This window comes from Rhincodon typus, chromosome 18 (genome assembly GCF_021869965.1).
Source record: "Rhincodon typus isolate 14 chromosome 18, sRhiTyp1.1, whole genome shotgun sequence".
Taxonomy (NCBI): Eukaryota; Metazoa; Chordata; class Chondrichthyes; order Orectolobiformes; family Rhincodontidae; genus Rhincodon; species Rhincodon typus.
Window position 1 is genome coordinate 42,783,663 of NC_063349.1, and position 21,003 is coordinate 42,804,665.

At 39.9% G+C, this 21,003-nt stretch overlaps 1 protein-coding gene across 1 annotated transcript in view; it reads left to right on the top strand.

Moving 5' to 3' along the window:
- Positions 1 to 21,003, top strand: part of ano3 (anoctamin 3) — a 118,225-nt gene that overhangs the window by 21,683 nt on the left and 75,539 nt on the right. The window contains exon 2 of the mRNA XM_048607626.1: positions 7,655 to 7,852. Coding sequence (XP_048463583.1) covers positions 7,738 to 7,852 — 115 coding nt within the window. The 5' untranslated portion in view covers positions 7,655 to 7,737. The remainder of the gene's footprint in view (positions 1 to 7,654; positions 7,853 to 21,003) is intronic.

Here is a 21,003-nt window from a genome sequence, read left to right on the forward strand (position 1 = left end):
TCTGAAGAAGGGTCCAGACCCAAAACGTCAGCTTCCCTGCTCCTCTGATGCTGCTTGGCCTGCTGTGTTCATCCAGCTCTACACCTTGTTACCCTAGCCTTGAAATCATCTCATTTGGGCCTGGGATTTATCCATTTTTATGTGTGAAAACTATTGATGCCACCTCCCCTTCAATTGTTCAAGTATATTACAGCTTCCTCCACCCACTTCTCAGATTTCTAGACCTATAATCATCCTACTCTACAGTGAATAGAACGTACTCATTTGAAACCTCACCTGCATCTTCTGGTTCCACACATAGATTGGCCACTTTAGCCCCATTTGGCCATTCTCTTTGCCTGGTTATCCTCTGCCCCTAATACTTAAAATGCTTTTTGGATTTTCCTTTCTTTTACCCAGCAGTGTTTTTTTTTCCACTCAGACCAGAGAATTTGTTGGTTTGTCAGGCTAATTTTTCTAGTTTAGTTTTCTAAGTTCCTCACTATCACCTTTGCATAGCTAACTTCCCCATAATTTGATTTCTAATATCTTGTCTTCTGCTTTTGAATACAGACAAAATATTTGTTGAATGTGTTTTTACCATTCCAAGATATTTTCTCCTGTCTTCTATTTTCATTGTAACCCTCTTTTACATAATTGTATTTATATTTGTTTTTTTGTATTTTTTTTTTTTTTTAAATACTTCTGGTTGGTTTACTCATTCTACTTTTCTTGCATTTTTTTTTTTGATGTTTAAAACTTTCCAAAACCTCTTGCACACCTTGGCAAAGAATTATCACTTTTTTTAAACTTAATACGACTGAACTTGTACATCCAAGGATGAATGTCTTTTTTATTTTTCAATGGAATGTAGATTTGGGAATTGAAAGATTTCTTCACTATTGGAAAGTGAAAAAGTATGAAACAACCTACTTTGCTAATACTTGTACCTATGGAATAAGTTCAGTATGCGGCTATACTTGTTTCAGGCTTGTGTTAACTTCAACTTGATGTGACATTTATCATTGTGATCACACTTTCCCAGGGGACCCTTTCCTATTGAAGTTAGTGATTAACACTCCTAATTACCAAAGCAAGATCTCAAATAGCTGCTGCTTTGAATGGTTCTATGGTATATTGTTTTAGGAAAATATTCAAGATATATTTTATGAATTTATCCTCCAAACTGATGTGATTTTTTTTTCTTTTTTTGCCAATTTATGAGGAGCCAAGTCTCCCTTGATGATTTAATGTTGCCTTTTATTATAAGCTTGTCCTTTTTCCTTTTCAGAAAGAAATCAACTATGTTAACAAATTTTGGGTATTTCTTTGCTTGGATCTGTTTCTGGATTCATAGAACATACAGCAGTACAGGCCCTTCAGCCCATGATGTTGTGCCGACCTATTATCTTACTCTAAGATCAAACTAACCTGCATACCCTTCACTTTACTATCATCCATGTACCCATCCAAGAGTCGCTTAAATGTCCCTAATGTATCTGACTCCACTATCACCGCTGGCAGTGCATTCCACACACCCATCACTCTGTATGAAGAACCTACCTCTGACATTCCCCCTATACCTTCCTCCAATCACCTTTAAAACTATGCCCCCTCGTAACAGTCACTTCCACCCTGGGGAAAAGTCTCTGGCTATCCGCACTATCTTGGCACATGTTCTTACCATTCCTTCGGCTTTCTCCAATAGCCAACTCCACTGCTCTGAAATCCTTTCTGTTGCATAGGCCAGCACAATACTTCACATTCTGTTCAGAACTACTTTCTCTAATCTCATTTACAAGAGGAGGAAATTTTTTTTAATTTCTTGAGTATAATGATTATTAATTTCCCTTTCTGGTGGAAGGGAATGGCTGGGAACAGTAAACAACGATTGAAAGTCACATCAACTTGTACAGCCTTTATGTATTTTGCAATTAAACCAGGCAGTGACCGGATCCTGCTTTAATACACAAGTGAAACACCTCTCTCTGCTTCCTAGTGTTAACCATGACTTGGCGGGTAGTGTGCTCTGCATCTGAATGAGAAGGTTTGTGGGTTCAGTCCCACTCTAGAGACTTTTTTAAATCCAGGCATACTCCATAGTGGTTCTTGGAGTGCTGTACTGTTGGAGGTGCTAGCTTTTGGATGAAATGTTTTATCCCACTTCAGGATTATATTGGTGTCAGAATTGAATAATATCACTGGGCTAGAGATCCCAAGGCTAGTGCTCTGGGGAGCTAGAATTCCAATTCTGTCATGGAAGTGATTGGAATTTAAATTCAGTTAGTTGCTCTGGAATTGTAAAACTAGGCTCAGTAACAATAACAGTGAATCCACTATCAGTTGTCATAAAAATCTGTTGGGTTCACTAATGTTGTTGTTCAGGGAAGCGAATCTACTGTCCTTACCTGGTCAGGCCTCTGTGTGATTCCCACAGCAATGTGGTTGATGCTTAACAGCCCAATGGAATGGCCCAGCAAGGCACTTAGTACAAGGGAAGTCAGGGAGGGCAAGAAGGTATTATCCTCATCAGTGACCCCCCCCACATCCTGGGAACAAAAAAGCGAAAAGAAGTTTCGAGGCTCCACCTTATGCATGGCAGGGAATTTCATCCTGGCTAACATTTATCCCTCAATCAAAATCAAAAATGAGGTTATCTTGTTCACTGTGGGGTCTTGTTCTATCTATACTGACTGGCACATTACAACAATATTTCTTTTTTTTTCTTTAAAAGAGAGTACCTCAATGGTTCAAAAACACTTTGTCATGCTAAGGTTGTGATATCTTTCCCCTTCTCGCTCTCTCCTGCAGCTGTTACCACAAGTGTTGAGAGGGACTGCAGCAAAGGTTTATTAGTGTGACTACTGGAATAAGAAAGCCCTCTGCAGTAGAAGAGCACAAGCTCACCTTCTGCAGCTGGAAGAGTGAGATGAGGATCCTGAGATACTGATGTGGCCTGAAGAAGGGTCACCAGATCCAAAATGTTAACTTTGCTTTCTCTCTCTCCACAGATGCTGCCAGATCTGCTGAGTTTTTATCTAGCAATTTGTTTTTTTTTTTATTGATTTCCAGCATCAGCTGTTCTTTGTTTTGTGTTGAGGTCTGTCTCTGTGGTCTTTTCAGACCATCAGTCATAATCTATTTCAAGATAGGATACTTCAAGCAAATTTCAAAATTGCCATGCCAAATTGTCCATAGTGTCCAGGGATGTGCAGGCTAAGTGGATTTGCATGGGAAATATAGGGATAGGGGTGGGGGTGGGGTTGAGTCAGGATTGGATGCTCTTTGGGTTGGTATGGACTTGATAGGCTGAATGGTATGTTTCCACACTGTAGGGACTCTATCATAGAAACAAGAAATAGATCATTCAGTCCTTCATGTCTGCTCTGCCAATCAATAGGATTGTGAATGATCTGATTGTAACCTCAAATCCACATTCCTGCCTATCCTTAGCAAGAATCTATTTACTTAGTATTCAAGGACACTCTTCATGGAAAGATGGTGGAAGTAATGTTCCCAAAGATTTATGACCCACAAAGAATTGGTCCAATGAGTAAGTGATCACCCATTTAAAATAAACATTGACACCTAGCTCTTGATTCTCCCAAAATGGGAGACATTCTTGTAACATCCACCCAGTCAATGCCCTCCAGATCCAAAATGAAATCATGATCTAAATATTTTGAGTTTCTTTTTGAGGCATGGTGTTGACTACGATTGAGATTGTTCACCTTTCTGCCGTTGCTCCATAGCCCTTGAGATCCTCTAGTCTGCACAATTTTCCCATATCCATCTGGAAAATTTTCATTTATCAATCAGTCTCCTTGGGAATTTTTTATCAAGTTGCCTCCTACTTTTTTCTAAACTTTAGTGGATAGAAGCCAAGAAGGGTCTAGGCCTGAAACGTCAGCCTTCCTGCTCCTCTGATGCTGTTTGGCCTGCTGTGTTCATCCAGCTCTACACCTTGTTATCTTGGATAGAAGCCTAGCCTGTCCCAAATTTTCTCAAAGACTCATTTATTCCAGGTTGTCAAGACAAACTAGGTAATTTTGACTTTGTGGTTTGTGTGGTGATATTAAGGGTTATATGTGGGCTGCTGGGGAGAATTTCCTTGCACTTCAGAATGATGCTGAGGTTTGTTTTGCATCCAGGCCTCTGTTTAATGTCACATCCAAAAGTGGGCATTTTTGTCCTTCCTTTTTTTTTTAAATTAAAAGTAGAGAGAGAGGTACTGAGCCACTTGGGTAAACAGTTTGTAAGGCATTAGGTTTTTATAAGTTGGAATAGGTGGAGAAAGCTCCCACAGGATTTTGTTTTAGTTCTTTTAGTGGCTGTCACCTGAGTTTTCCCTGATATCTTTTCCTCCTGCTGCTGGAGTTGCATGCATGAGAGAATCCATTTTTCTGAAGTTGCCTTTGTCAAGAGTATGTTTACGGGATGTTGCTATATTGAAACAGTAACTGTTTCAAAGTCAAGTAATCTATTATTGTAAGGTTTCCAATCGAGTTAAATTATTCCAATTTCTTCCTTTCTAGTGTATGAGTAACGTGTGTTTTGCTTCAGATCTGGCAGTTTGATCAATCAAATTGCATCTAGAATGAAATGCCTGACTCTTGCCTTTTAAAATAAGAAAAAGTTGGGGTCTAGACCGTTGTCTTAACATATTTTGGGGTCTGGTCTTGTCTATAAATGTAGCTCTGAGGGAGCAATTGCCTATCTTTTGTTTTTGTGCACAGGTCTTTGGAGTGGGACCTGAGTCTCTCGTTTTTGAGGGGAGACTACTACCCATTGAACCAAGCTGACACCAAGCAGGTGATGTTATATGCTATTCTACTCCTGGTAGGCTCCATGCAAATACTGCACTTGCTATGTCCCTCTTCTGGGGCTCTGGAGCAACATTTGTCATGCGTAGGAACTAATCAATCAATTACCACGGAGCTCTGCTTTTTACCTTTTTTGTTTTGCACCATCATCTGCCAAAAAAAAAGCATGATAAAGGCTTTTTAATGAATTAAACAACATTGTTGTAGCTCTGTGATACTGAGTCATCCTCATTATAATTCATTCTTGTGGGTGTTAAGTGATGGGAACTCATTTTTACTTTTAAAAGTAAACAATTCTACTCTCTTTCAGTAATTGTCACTTCTGAAACACTTTGTTTTGAAATTTTCACAAGGGACCATCAATTCTAGTTTTTTTTCCCGAAAGGATTGTAAATTACTTGGCAACAAGGAAATTTGCTGGAAAAGCTCAGCAGGTCTGACAGCATCTGTGTAGAGAAATCAGATAATGTTCTGGATCCAGTGACCCTTCAGAACTGGAAAAAATCTTGGCTTTTTCAGTTAATTGGTACATGATAACTGCCAAATTTCTCACTCGATTTGGTGACTGTCTTGTTGCAGAATGGTGTGTGAAAACGGAGGTCAGTCAGATCTCTTGGTTTGAGCTTTTGTATGGAATCTGCAATCAGTGTGAGGCTTATCTTCACAGATCCTAAATATTGAATAGTTGTTTTTGTCCCTTTGGCATGAAGATTGCAGCTTTCTTTTCTCAGGCATCTTGTTGATATGATGGATGAAAGTAAAATGTTTGTTGCTACTTTGCCTATTTAGCCAGATAGTGGGTTTTTTTTCCCCCTCTTGAACATGATGCAGCTAATGCTCTAAGTTTGAGCAGTGGTGTATAATTACCTTGTTTCATGATGGATTTTGTAAATCGAGTGATTTGGCCCCGTGAGATTGTTGTCATTCAGTTTGACTATGGCAGCTCTGTCTTGTTAATTTTTACAACAATCTAATTTTATGATGTGTTTTAGAAATAGAACCTTTTTTAGTTCTGGAATTGAAATTTAAAATGCAATATGAGTGAAAACTCTATTTTGAGACAAAAAAGAGTGGTCTATCTTTTAATAAGATCAAAATTGGAAGTTAACAAGCACAAAGCAGAAGTTCCTTCTGGAAGTGGTAAATCTATAGTTGTATCAAGGATTTTTAAATCATTTGCAATATCTTCCTGTAATAAATGGAAGGTTAATGGTAATTTCTCTCTTGGTGGGCCAAGTTGCCATGGGGTAGATTGTAGCAAGGAATTTTCTTTTTGTTTTGGGTTTGAGCTGGGTGGTTTCTGAGGAAGTCAGGTCTTTTTTTTTTTACTGACTTCTGGATCAATAGAAATTAAGGCTGCTTTTTTGATTTTGGAATCACCTAATGGATAGGGGTCGGTCTCTCTCACTGAGTTAGGGAATGCACAGTTGAGGTGTTTGGAGGGTTATCCAGCTGATTTTGCTTCCCCATCCAGAGTAAATGCTCCACAAACAGGGTTGCAGGAAGGCTGAGACTGAAAGTAAAATCTCAAGCTATGACAACTTAGTTTGGTCACTGGAGAAATGAAGGAAATCTCAAGTTCCTATATAGAACTCTTAAGTGAAAATAAAAGTACAATGGGAGTATTTGAGATTTTAAGTGCTTGCAAAATTGAAGTGTTAAGTTAGTCCTTGCTTTGATTTACACTTTGTGAAAGGTTTTGTTTGAAACATGAGATCCTGTGATCCAATTATTAACAAGGTCTGAATTTCTTTTTTCAAGGCACTTGTGTTCACTGAAATAAAGGTTGTTCATCTTTCTGCCATTGCTCCCTAGCCCCTGAAGACCTCTTTCCCACAAAATTTGTCCATGTCCACTTGGGAAAATATTCACTGATCCATCAGTGTCTCCTTTTGGGGAATTCAGTGTTCTCTTATCCTTTTTTAGATTTTAATCCATAAAATCCCTACAGTGTGGAAACAGGCCCTTCGGCCCAACAAGTCCACGCTGACACTCGGAGCATCCCGCCCAGACCCATCCCCCTAATCTACAACCCTTGAACACTATGGGCAATTTAGCCAGCTAATCCACACATCTTTGGACTGTGGGAGGAAACCCACGCAGACACAAGGAGAACGTGCAAACTCCACACAGACAGTTGCCCGAGAGGGAATTGAACCCCGGCCCCTGGTGCTGTGAGGCAGCAGTGCGAACCACTGAGCCACCCCACCAGATTAAGGTGGGAGGAATGAATTGTTCTCCAATTTCATTCCTAAAATCGCCTAGTTCTACTTCTATTTATTTTCCAACCCCCAGTTTTTTGACTGGACGTGAGAAAATAGTTTGTTTATCTACCTTAATGAATCACACTTTATCATAAGTAAATTGCCCCTAAATCTTTTGTACCAGGAGTATAAGGCCAATCAATGCAACCTTGCCTTACAATTTAACCCTTTTCATATGGTCTTAGAGGTCCGCAGCACAAATAAAGGCCCTTCAGTCTTTCAGGTCTACACTAGTTGTTCTCCACCACCTGACTATTGTAATCCCATTTTCCAACACTTGATCGATCTGCCCCAGTGTGAATCCATGCTACCCTTCTTGAAATATGGTGCCCAGAATTGTCTGAACTCCGTTACTCAAGCTTGGTACCTAACTAAGGATCTGTGCAAGCTAAAGCGAGACATCCTCCCCTTACAGAGCATGAGTGCCTTGTCACACAACATAGTTGCCAGGTGGAACTTTCAGACCAGTAGCCCATGGTAGATGTGTTCAGAACGGGTTGAACCTTCTTTTTGAAACTCTCCATTCTTTTCACTACTATTGCCATCTCGGATGTCCTCAAATTAACATGTCTGTGTGGTTTATTCCAGGTGTGAGCGTGGCTATTCATGGGGTTGAAAACTCTGTTCAGGTTCATCGGAGAACTGTGCCCGTCTATCGAAGATCTGCTCAGATGTCTGGGGCGAGCCATCCTTCACTTCCTCCTGTCACCAAGTCAGTGACTGTGGACTGCTCCTCTTCAGGATCCATTGAATCTGCTGTTGTCAATGGGAAATACCCTTATCCAGGTTAGTGATCTGGTACTCTTCTTCTGCTCATGTGTTGGTTTTCCATTTGTTAATGATAGAATTTAGCCAGTACTTTACTGAATCATCGTTCCAAGCTAATTGAGTTTTTACTTCTTAATGGCTGTTTTCTGCTGAGTGCAGGTGATGTATTCCCCCACGTTCATTTCTGGTGCCTGCAATGTCATTGCTTTCCACCAAAGACTTTGCAGTAATAACTTGTGGGGACAACCATTCACTCTGGCAAAGCTGTATTGCTAAAGACTTCGAGGCTCACTTCCTCCATTATTCTCCACTTGTTACATCGCTGTAGGAATCACTAAGCAATTACGCATTTGTGGGAGCTGTGTGTTGTGAATGACATGCATTTGAAGGTCAGTAAGTGCTGCTGAGGAGAATGGTTCAGAGCAGCCAGTGGATGTCTAAGTGGGGTAGCAAGGAGAATGGTGAGGACAATAGGATGGGAAAGGGATTAAATTACAGGGCGGAGTGGCCAATTGGCTGAGAAGAGGGAGGAAGGAAGCCATAGTAGCTGGTAAGTGTATGATTCTGGTGTGGGTGCACAATGATGGTGTCAGTGGAAGTGCTGTTCAGTTTCAAGGTGGTGGCCCCCCCCCCCCCCAGGAAATGTAACCTCGACATCTCGGTTACTACCTGGCTGTTGATCTGTATAGTACCTGTATCAAACATCAGCTGTTAATGCAGTTTGTGAGCTGTGGTGATTGCTTGCATCTCCTGAAGTCTTTCTGTAATTTAATTGATCGCTTTATTTTGTGGTACGCATAGATGACAATACAGAAGCTGCATTGCATTTTCATCGAGACAAGCAATTATTATGCTGTCATCATTTTGAAATCATAGGCTTAACAATACAGGACTGTACTGTATTGTGAAATAACTTGGCAACCTCCTGGTTATTGAAAAATCATGTTTTGTTGAATCTTTTCATCTTGCACTCCGGAACAATTTGTAAGAATTCAGCATGGGTTTCAGACAACCTGAAGAAATGTCTTCCTCTTTATATTGGTATTCCTTGCAAATACTCCTGACTAGTCCCCCTTGAAATGTTATAACAAAATGTTTGTTTTTTTTCAATACTGCACAAGTTCTGTATTATCAAAGGACTACTTCCTTTATGGTTCTTAACAGTTTGCAGGTTTTTTGTTTTTGTTTTCTTGATGTGAACCTATAAATAGCTGCTATGAAGGAGATGGCCTAATGGTCTTATTGCTAGACTATTAATCCAGAGAATCTGGTAACTGTGTGGGGACCTGGGTTCAAATTCTGCTATGGCAGATGGTGGAATTAGAATGCAGTAAAAATCTGGAATAAAGAGTTGAATGATAATCATGGAACCAACGTTAATTTTCAGAAATGACATGGCGGTGCCGGTGTTGGACTGGGGTGAACAACTTCAGAAGTCACATGACAAGACGTTATAGTCCAACAGGTTTATTTGAAATCACAGGTTTCCAAAGTGCTGCTCCTTCGTCCCTTCACCTGGTGTGTTTTAGAGAGGGAAAAGTCTTTGCCTGATGTGGCCCATGTGAGTCCAAACACACAGCAATGTGGTTGACTCATAACTGCCCTCTGGCAATAAATGCTGGCCTAGCCAGAGATGCCCACTTCCTGTGAATGAATCAATGGAAAACAGAAAAATATAATATGCACTTCTAAAACATTTTTAAAATTTTCTTGGCAAGTGGGTATTACTGCCAGCCTTCTGCCCATCCTTAATTTCTCTGGAAACTGAATAGCTTGCTTGGCCATTTCAGAGGGCAATTCCTGCTAACAACCTTGCTGTGGATTTGGAGTCGAAGGAAATCTGTCATCCTTCCCCTTAGAACATTATTGAACCAGATGGGATTTTACAATCCTTTCTAGTTGTCATTGTCACCAATATTAGAGATTGGCTCTATATTCCAGATTAATTGATTTTTAATTTTTAAGATACACCAGCAGTTGTGGTGGGATTTGCACCTGCATCCCCAGACCATTGACCTAAACGTCTGGATTACTGGTCAAGTGATAACATCATAACTGTCTGCCCACAAAAAGGCATCTGCCAGACTGAATATTTTACCCAGGTGTCTGTCCCTTTTTAAGAGCTTTGCACCTTGCACTTTGAGTCGTGGACGTTTTGCAGCACCAAATCAGGCCATTTGGCCTGTTTTTTCCATGCTGGTCACCGAAGAATTAATGTCCTTAGATCTATCTTAGCCCATGACCCTGGATGAACTCAGTGCTGCTAGCCAATGACCATCAAAGGAAACAGGACAAAAGGATTTCAATCCCCTACCAATAATCCCAAAGTAAACTCTTCATCTATCAACACTCCTCCTTCTACCCTTCCCACCCAGAGATACTGCTCCATATATACTCTCTCTTTTTGGATGTGCTGTTGTTTAATTCCTAATCCTTGTCTGTGTTCTCTCTGGCTCTCTCTTGCACTTTTTTTCCCCTCCCTGGCTCTCTCGTGCTCTCTCCACGTCGTCCTCTTGTTAAATTAGCTCATGGTTTTCCTCAAGTTGTGATCAAGGAATTAGTCAGGAGTACAGATTAATCTCCACTTGACCAGACGAGTGTCACATCAACAATGCTCAAGACACTTGACAACATTCAGGTCAAAATAGTCCATTTGAGTGTCACTCTGTCAACCAACATCACTCTCTCCTCCACTAATGGAGAGTACCAACAGTGTGTACGATCTAAAATGATGCTAGAGTCACCAGGAGTTCTACGTCCTGTGGTCTCAGCATAGATTTTGGCACCTTCTCTCTCTGGAATCGGTTAAACCATCTTTTGTATTTTCATTATTCACACTATAGTTAGATATCTAAAACATAAGAATATAATACAGAACTTGTCCAGACATCTTGGGGGGAAAAATGTCTTTTGGGATCACTTGGGTTATTTCTATCTCCCTACACATTCAATATCAGTAACTTCTTTTTAAACATTTCAATTTATGTTGAATTATTCATCATGTATTATCTAGTTATTTAAACACCAGTGAACAGTTCAAAAAGTACTTCTAAAAGCTAATGGGATGTTGGCCCTTCTTCCCAAGGGCAGGAACACAAGTGTGGAAGTTGTTGAATTGATTTAAAATTCTTGCCAGACCCCATTTGCAGTAATGGCTACAGTTCTGGGGAAGGCCTGTTGGAGTTGTGATAATGTCAATGCTATGAGTACAAGTTGCATGTTCTATGCTGACTGAATGTGGAAGATTTAAACGGTGATCTTATCAAGGTATTTAAGAGAATTGAAAGGAAAAAAAATTGCCCTGTGCTTTGTGTTCAATGGCTTAATTGATTTTGTGTTGGATTATGTTAGTCTGTTGACTGATCTTTGCTCACTTTACCTGATTGCTGAAGCCTGTGTGTGAAGTTGGATCTTCTCTGATACTAGAGAATGTGCTGGAATCTATGCTAAGGGCATGTATGTAGACCTCCCATGACTGATATTTTAAAACACTGTAAACAAACTTGTCAATTTAGAAAGCATTATTTTTGCATTGATCAGGGATAAATCCAGTGTGTAGCAAACTGGCAAATATGTAATGGTTTGGTAGTATGGGATAAGGTGGGGTAACTTTAAAATTAGCACCAAGTCACTTAAGGGTGATGTAAGGAAGCACTATTTCACGCAAAGGATGGGGAAAAGTCCTTTCCTTGCCCTTCCACCCCCCCCCCCCCCACAAAGAAATGGAGACTTGCAATCAATCAAGGAGAAATCAAAAAGCAGTTTTTAAAAATTTTTTTAAAAAGAGAAATTTACAGGGCAAAGAACTAAGAGGGTTAAGTGCAGTGCAGATCAGCTAAGATCTTCATTAGAAGAACAGGCTTTTGGGGCTAAATCACCTCCTCCTACTTCTCCTCAACATGCAACCTTCAAACTCCAAAGACTGAGGGGGAAAAAAATGCCAGAAATTACAAAGAAAGGAAGAATGAAAAGGAATTATAGCATCATGGGACAATTAATATCAAAAGGAATTTTTAAAAATTTGATTCCTGAAGTGTATCGTCGGTTGGACAATATTTTTGTAGTGTCTTTTGCAATTAGCTCTTGAGCACAAGTGTGTGACTTGGAAACACTGTTCAGGAAATGGAAATTTGTAAAGGGCATAAATCACTAATGTGGCCTAACATCATGGCACCTCTCTCGTTGCTTCTAGGCCTGACTAGTGCGATTCTCTCCTGATCAGCCACCCCTTTTTCCATAAACCTAATGTCATTTGAATGTGGGAAGAAACTTGCAAAAGTAATCACGATTAATATACCCATCTTGTGTTAGCAGAAAGACAATAATGTCATCCCCTGAAAGTCAAAAGTTGTTGATGTTGTCCTGATCTTGGTTGCGTGTAGGGACAGACTGTTCCAGTGTGTGAGGATTTGTAAATGATAGGGAATGTTTTGTGATTGTCAGTGAATATCCCACCTCTGACCTTGGGCTTGAACTGATGAATGGGAATTAGCATTCCTGCCACAGGGTTCAGACAATGAACATTTTTAGCAAAAGAATCTAACCATCACCCCTTGACACTTAATGGCTAGGGAGTTACTATTCACCAGAAAGTAGAAACCAAACTGGACTAGCCACATTTTGGTGGGGATTGGCAGTGGAGCTCTCTACAATAGCAGGTCAGAGACCAGGAATTTGTTTTCCCCTGTGCCTGTCTACAAGGCACATTCGCTCTCTTGCGCGTGCTCTCTCTTTCTTCCCCCCCCCCCGATGAGTACAGCTCTAAAAGCACTCCATCAACATTTTGTGGAACAAATAGCTGCCTTGATTGCCCATACTCCTTTTTTAAACACTTAGTTTTTGACTGGAAAAAAAAAAGAAATTGCTGGAAAAACATAGCAGGTCTGGCAGCATTTGGGGAGAGAAATCAAAGTTAACGTTTCAGTCCAGTGACACCTCTTCCACCACCCCCCCCCCCCCCCCCCAAGAAGAACATTCACTCCTCTGTCAGTGATGCTTGATGCACAGATGCAGCAATGTGTACCATCTACATGATGCACTGCAGAAATTTGTCAATGGCTCCTTAAACAGCACCTTCCAAACTGTCAATCTCTCCCCTGTAGAAGAGCAGCAGAAGGATAAGAACACTGCCTGTAAGTTTTCCATCCTGACTTGGAAATATATTGCTATTCCTTTAGTGTCACTGGGTTAAAATCAGGAGCTCCCTCCCTATAGTAGTCTACATGGTGTAGGAAGACCCAATGGGTCAACAAGGTAGGTTGCCATTACCATCTTTACTACAACATTTTTGCAATGGGCAGGAAGTGCAGGCCTAGCCAGTGATATCTACATCCCATGAATATTAAAAATTAATTTCCTTCTAAACTAACTTCTTAAATCATACATGTCAATTGCTGACTATTAGTTTGGACCTACACAAAGCAGTTCCTTTAATTAAAGGACTCTATTGAAGTTCGTGCAGTCACTTTTTTTAATTTTGAAATGTTGTCAACCAGTGCTGGTTGACCTGAGAATGAAAAGATCTGCTCTCGAATAATTGCTACAAAGCAAATATATCTTTTTACAAATTTAAGTGGCTTGGAAACTAACCGCACAGTGTAGTCTCAGTTTCAGATTTACTCCTTTAATCTACACACTTGATGGGAATAGAGCTGTTGACTTTTGGATAACCTATCTCTTTGATTATTATAAGCAAGGAAATGTTTGATACTATTCACTTACTATTGATCAAATTATACCTTGGAACGTACTTAAAGTAAAACATGAAGCCATTCCATATTAGTGCAATGAAATCAATAAATTCTAATGGACTGGGTGCTTCAATTGTAGATAGTGCAACATTGTTGGAAAATGTTCTTCGAGGGCTTGTTAGGCTTGGGAGTATGGAACCTAGGGCAATGGTTCCAAGATGAGGAATCAGCTATTTAGAACAGAAGATAATATATTTCTCTGAAGGTTCTGAATCTTTGGAATTCTGTGTCTCCGGCTGTCTCTGTGGTATAGTTGTTGGGCTTGGCCAGCATTTATTTCCCATCCCTAATTCTCCTGGAGAAGGAGGTAGTGAGCAGCCACCTTCAAATGTTGTGGCCCTTGGGGTGTAGATATGCTGTTAGGGAGAGAGTCTGAAGACTTTGACCCACCAATAGTGAAGGAACAGCAAAGTAGTTCCATGTCAAGATGGTGAGTGGCTTGGAGCAGAACTTGCAAGTGGTAGAGTTCCTGTGTATCTGGTGCCCTTGTCCTCTTGAGATGGTAGTGGTTTTGGATTTGGATTATATTTAGACTGACACTGGATCTTATCACCAAGAATATAGGTTGGGAAAGTGGAATCAAGGTAGACAATTATCGATGATGATGATGAACATTTTTTTCATTCATGGAATGAGAGCATCGATGACTAGGCTAGCATTTTATTGCCCCCAATGTCAACCACAATGCAGTGGGTCTGGAGTCACATGTAGGCCAGACCAGGTAACGTTGGAAGCTTGCTTCTCTAAAGGACATTAATGAACCAGACCAAATTCCACCATCTGCCATGGTGGGATTTGAACCCAGGTCCCCAGAACATTGTCCAGGTCTCGGGCTTAACAGTACAGCAATAATACCATGAGGCTACTGCCTCCCCTACGGATGATGATGATGATGGTGGTGGAGGAGGAGTACTTCAAGTATTGTATTCTTATGATAGACTGAGTAAGTATCAGGAAATATTAAACATTGGGGCTTTTAGTTTACAGCAACATTCACTTGAGAAAATAATAGCCATGTTATAGAACTTATGAAGGGATTTAACAGGACTAAGTAAAATAACTACACTTTGAGGATGGGGAGGCCAAACATAAGGGCCATAAAATATAAGGTAGTCACTGCAGAGCTTCGGAGTCTGTGTAACTTGCCATGAGAAGAATTGGTTGAGATTGATAACATTAGATGCGTGTATAGGGAAAAAGCTGGATACTTGCATGAGAAAGGAATAGAAGAAAGAGTACGGTAGGGTGGGAGAAGGTTCATGTAAAGCTGATGTGCAGTGTTGAAACAAACAATTGTCATGCCAAAGTTTATTTCCTCTTAATTTGTCTGTGATCAATATTTTTGTGTATTTTCATACCTTTTTGGAGTGTGAGACTCAGTTTGAATAACTAAGCAGCAAGCTTTTCTGCATTTTAAAGTCTGTATTGTCACTTAATCTTTGGGGCAAGTACAAAAAATAAACACAATCTAACCTGACCTCTGTCTCTCAATCCATGCCCATGCTGTCTTGTACACAGATACAGATGAAGATTTAGAAAAGTAATTATAAGAATCAAATTTAATCTTTCATTGCAGGCCTGATGTTTCTTAGTTGAGTTTATTTGACTGGAGTAAACGTCTTCAAAAAACAGCATTTTTAGTATCTTGCAGCTCTTCTCAAAGTGGAATTGTCAAGTGAACTTGAAATTGGAACAAATTAGATGAACATGCCCTTTTTTTTTCTACAAGAATTTGCAGTTAGTTACATGACTACTTAATGGACTGCAGTGGTCAGATGGCTTTGCTTGAGGGCCCTCTTCTCTGAAGACTGCTGAAAGTAAAGCCAAATTTGAAAACCTGTTTTGAATTCTGCATGTCACACTTGATGTGAGCCTAAAGAGTTGAGTCATTGACCAAATAAAATGCATTGGTAATTCAATAACAACCTGGGTTTTAGCATTTCACCACTTCTGATTTCAACCAGACAAAAACCTTTTGTGTTTGGAAAGGTGAAATAACTTAAAGGTATCAAATTGGCTTTATTTTCCTCCTTCTTTTGACCTGATCTACATTTGAATTGCATTGAAAAGAATGTTGTCTTTGTTGCTAGACAATTTCTTAATCCACCAGTGACATGGAATGGTCTGTTTTATAAATCCATCCTGATCTTCGGCCTTTTTTTTTAAATTGGAGCTTTTGGAATACAGCTTGAAAGATTTGTGATGTTGGCATGCCAGTATTTTTATGTATTGTGTTGGTCATTCCATTAAGGGAAGGATATATGAATGTCATAACTCTTTTATTTTTTCCTATTTTTCATCCTTGAGCAGTGTCATGGGCAGTTTGTACATTGTTAACAAGTCCTCATTTTATGACAAGTAAACACAAATTTCCTTAGCTAGCCAATTTATGGATCTCTGACCTACATGACTTGCAAATAATGGACTTGGAGTTCAGACCATTTTCCCAACCAGCTTGCAAAACAAGTAGAGGGATTCATGCTTTTCTCCCATTCCTATGGAATCTTCAGGACAGTAACCAACACCAGAGATAAATAGGAAATACCCTATTATTCAACTGTTTGTCTGGTAATGAATAGAGTTGAAACGTTACATCAAATTCAGTGTCATTGAATTGAATTTGAATTGTGAAGAAGTGTCAAGTTAATGTGTTACTTTGTATCCCACTTTCTGTGCACCCTGGTACAAATGTAAACAAGACCTACGATGAGTTTCAGTAACTCCTTTTTAAAAAGTACAGCAATTCCTTCCTCAGTCCTTTTTTTGTTATAAAAATCCTTTTATCCAATTCAGTTCAAACAAAAATAATGTAAAATAAAAATGCTATATTTTTACAAAAATAATTCTTGATTTATTAATAGCTATGCTTTCGTTCCCTGGGCTGTAAGTATTTGAATGCTTTCCCAAACTTCTCTGCCTCTTTATTATTTTAAAAAAAAACTCAATTGGTCCTGTCTTCTTTTTTTGTGTAGCTTTCTACCAAATTCTATTTGATATCTTAAGGTATTTCAGAGGAGATATGGACATAGGACACAGGAGCAAGATTTTGACCCTGTTGCATAATTCAATACCAACATGGTGGGTCTTGGCTCCCCTTTCCTGTCTCCCATCCGACTTCCCCCAAAGCTTTTGACTCCCTTGTCTATCAAAAATCTACCTAACATGGCCTTTAAATTTAAAGACCCAGCCTTCATTACCATTGACAGTGGAATACAAATCCAATTGTATCTGCAACCAATTCTCAGCATTCAACAAAAAAATTTTACCTCTTCTATCTACTCCAACACATCCCCTCCTCCTCCAGCTCTTCTGATCTTTTAATCGTGAGTAATGTTCTCCTGAGTTGCATCATCCCATGACAGTTCTGATTATGTAGGTCTCATCTATACAAGTCATGGTCCTTTTTAAGATGTCTGTCATTTTCCATGAAACTGTATTCACTGGTTTGTACATCTTGTGACTAATTTCAGAGCAATGCAAAGGTGATATTAATTTCAAACCTACAGGTTTATTTGCATTACTTAAATGTTTAACTTGATAGGATTCTGTATGCACTAAGTGGAATTTTCCTATATTTTCAAAGTGTGGAGCTGAGCATGCCAGTCAGCTCGGGCAAGCAAGGATGAGTATCTTACCCTATCACAAGCCTTGACACTGATGACTGGGCAATTGAATGCTAGCCAATCGGAGACCAGTAATGTCAGGGTCCATAAGTCTGCCAGCTGAGGCCAGCTCCTATGGGATCAAGATATGAAAAGACAAGTTTGTTTTTTTTATTCTTGTCATGGTAGGCGGGGTGGGGAGAATTGCAGGTTAAGCATGAATTAGCTTTTAGGTCTCCACACCCCTCTACATCTATGGCTCTGCCCCCAAACTGCTGAGGAGGCAGGTGACCAGGAAGGTGATGAATTGAGGCTGTTACTTGACCACTTGAGGATTTTCCGTTGAGAGAGCTCTTGCTGAATGTTGTTGCCCAGCACTTAATTGGTGAGCTGGAAGAATGCAGGGTAAATTTCTCTAGGGCTAACTGGTCCTATTATTTCCCCTTCTCTCCATTTCCTGGGGGAGAAAAATTCCACACGTGCTCTCTTCTGTTTTTAATTAGCTCCATAGCTGTACCCACAGGCTTGAGCAATTGAGTACTATTGCATAAATTGGAACCAATTTTAACATCAGTCAAACAATTGTACACCACTGGTGTGGCAGTGCACAGCAAAGTGGCTTGAGGGGACAGTGGTCATGAGTCTAAAATGAAAATATGTTGAAGGTTTTTTCCAAAATTTGAAATATACAACACTTGCTGTTCTGCGCTGGTCTAACTGTTTCTGTCACCACCTTGTGTTTTAATTCCATTGGATATTGTGTACACAATTGGCATGTATTGCTTTTATTATAAGATTGCGGGCAAAATCAAAGAGCCCAGCACTCCAGGAAAATTTTCTCACTCTTCTGCTCGGGTTCATCATGCGTAGCATGAAAGATAAAACCATTTCCATCAACTGTGTGCAGTCTGGTTGCCACTCCACAAGCAGGATGTGGAGGTTTTGGTAAGGCTACAGAAATGGTTTACCAGGATATTGCCTGGTTTGGAGGGCATAAGAAATGAGAGATTGGGCAAACTGCTTACATTCACTTGAATGTCGCGGGGTAGGGGCATATGATTGAAATTTGCAAAATTGACACCCATAGAGAATGAATTGTCAGACTCATTATTTTTTTTTCCCCCAAGGGTAGAAATGTTAATTACTTTGCTTTCAAAAGAGATCTTAAGCCATGAGAGAACGTGTTTTACACAAGGTGGTAAGTGAATGGAATGTGCCGCTAGAGGAGGCATTAAAGCAGATGCAATAGCAATGTTTAAGAGGCATCTTGATAGATACAGGAAAAGGGGGTTACAGGCAAAAGGCTTTTAGTTTAGAAAGACATTATGTTGGCACAGTCTTGGTGGGCTGAAGGGCCAGTTCTTGTGCTGTACTGTTTCTTGCACTTAAGTAGTTTGTGATAGTTTGCTACGTTAACTAGGGGAGACTAATAGAAGCATTTTTAGCACTGAGTCAACAGTGAGTTTAGTCATGCAAGTTACTGAATCATTATTATTCAAACATCTACCTTGTATCTAACCTTTAAAACCTAATGGTGTTTTTAAGATGAATATTTCATTTGGGATAGTTGGTGATAATGAGCATAATTATCAGCATCAGTCCTCTGGAGAGGAAAGTCAAACCTGTAGGCGTTTTGTTGTGTGATGACTTATTATGAAGTAATTTTTTAGCTAAACTGTCCTGTCCCTTTTTTTTTGTAGATTCATTTTAAGTTTGTTAAAAGTACTCAAAACTTGTGTGATGAAGATGTAAGTATGATTTGATGGGGGTTTTACAGAGAAACTATTTCCTCCTGAGAGAATTGTCTCGGCCAAGGGTGTGTAGTCTTAAAATGAGAGTTAAACCACTTGAGAGAAATTGGGAGGCATTTGGGATATCCCCATCACCACAGAAACTGCACATTTGAGGCTCACTTCAGTGTGACTTGGCCCATATGGTGGTTCCACCTTTTTTTTTCTTAAAAGGATGATGCTAAGAGTACCTCAACCACTCAAACACCAAAAAAAACGATGACTCTTGTTCTGCTTCCAACACTTTGAAGGATGTTTTGAACTCCGAGCTATAAAAGCCTTAAGATGGGCCTGTCTCACATGGGGATATTAGTGTTTGTGATTATCCTTGCAAGTTGTATTGTAAAGCAAACTTTAGTGGGCCAAATGGCTTACTTCGGCACCTGCATGCAATTGTCTTATGGAGTGAAGATGGAAACAGATGGATGGGGTGCCACTTGGTCTAGATTAATTGACCACATAGATTGGTATTACTTATAGGAGGAACACTTCTTATAATCTGTTATGATAATCTTGCTTTCTACTATGTTTTTGAGAGCAGAGGTGATCTGCAGTGCCTCCAGATCCTTGGATACAATTTTCTAGTAAGGAACATTCTGTAGTCCGTTTTGGTTCCAGTCTGAGGCACCCGAGTGCCCTGTTAGGCTGCCTCCAAAGGCAGATGTCCTAAACGCTAGTTACAAGAGCAGGACAGAAGCTGGAAATTGTGAACCAAGTTACTCTCCTCATGCCTCCCCAAAGCCTGTCCACAAGGCCACAGATCAGAGTGTGATAGAATACTGTCCCTCTCACCTGGATGATTGAAGCTCCAATACCTCCAATCTTGACACCAGCCAGAATGAAACAAATGTGCTTGATTTAGCACCTTTTCCATTGACTCCCCCCTTGACTCCATTAGATCATAAGATGTAAGTGCAGAAGTAGGTCATTTGGCCCATTTTGTGTTTGCTCTGCCATTCAACGAAATCATGGCTGATAATCTTCCACTCCTCCATTCTCCTGTCTTGGCCCTATACCTTTTTTGATTCACTTATTTAAGGTTGAGAGATTTTTAAAAATCAATATATTTAACAATTCAGCCTCTTTACAGCCTTCTGTGGTAAAGAATTCCAGAGTCACAACCTTAAATTCTTCCTCACTTCTGTCTTAAATGGGTGACCCCTTTATTCTGAGATTATTCTGTCTAGACCAAGACTCTTCCCACAAGGGGATCTGCATCTACTCTGACTGACCCTTAATAATCTTGATGCTTCAAGAAGTTCGTCTCTTGTTCCTCTAAACTCCAATGAGTACTGACGCAATATACGCAACTTTCCTCATAAAATCTCTTCAAGCTGTGGATCAACCTAATGCATCTTTTATACACTGCCTCCAATGCCAGTATATCTTGGATAAGTGGACCAAAACAGTGCTCTAGGTGTTGTCTGACTAATGCTTGTACGGTTTTAGCAAGACATACCTGTTATTTTCTCTATTCCCCTGTTTTCTTTTTTAGAAAAAGGACCATCAATTTGCCTTCCATGTTACCTGCTGAGCTGTATACAAGGTTGAAAACTTCCAGATCCCTCTGCTGCAGCTTTCTGTTCATGTTCTCATTTAAGTAATATTTAGCTCCTCTGCCCTGCCTGCCAAAGTGCATAACCTTGCATTTTTCCATATTATATTCCAATTGAAGAGTCTTTGCCCACTTAATCTGTCCAAAGGCCACAGCAGGTTGTCATTCCTTTTGACTTGTCTTCCCATCTATTTTTGGGTCATCCACAAAGTTGGTGTTTGTACGTTCACTTCTCTCATTGGTCATTGAGCAAATAATTGTGGCCCCAGCACGGATCCCTGTGACCTTCCACTAGGTTAAAGGTTGCCATCTTGAAAATGCCCCCTTCATCCTATCTCTGTCCTGTCTCTTAGTCAGCCAATCCCTGCTCCATGCTCATATACAACTCCTGACACCATGGGCTCTTGTTTTATTAAGTAGCTTTGTGAAATACATTATTTTAATGTGTTTTGGAAATGCAAATATATTACAC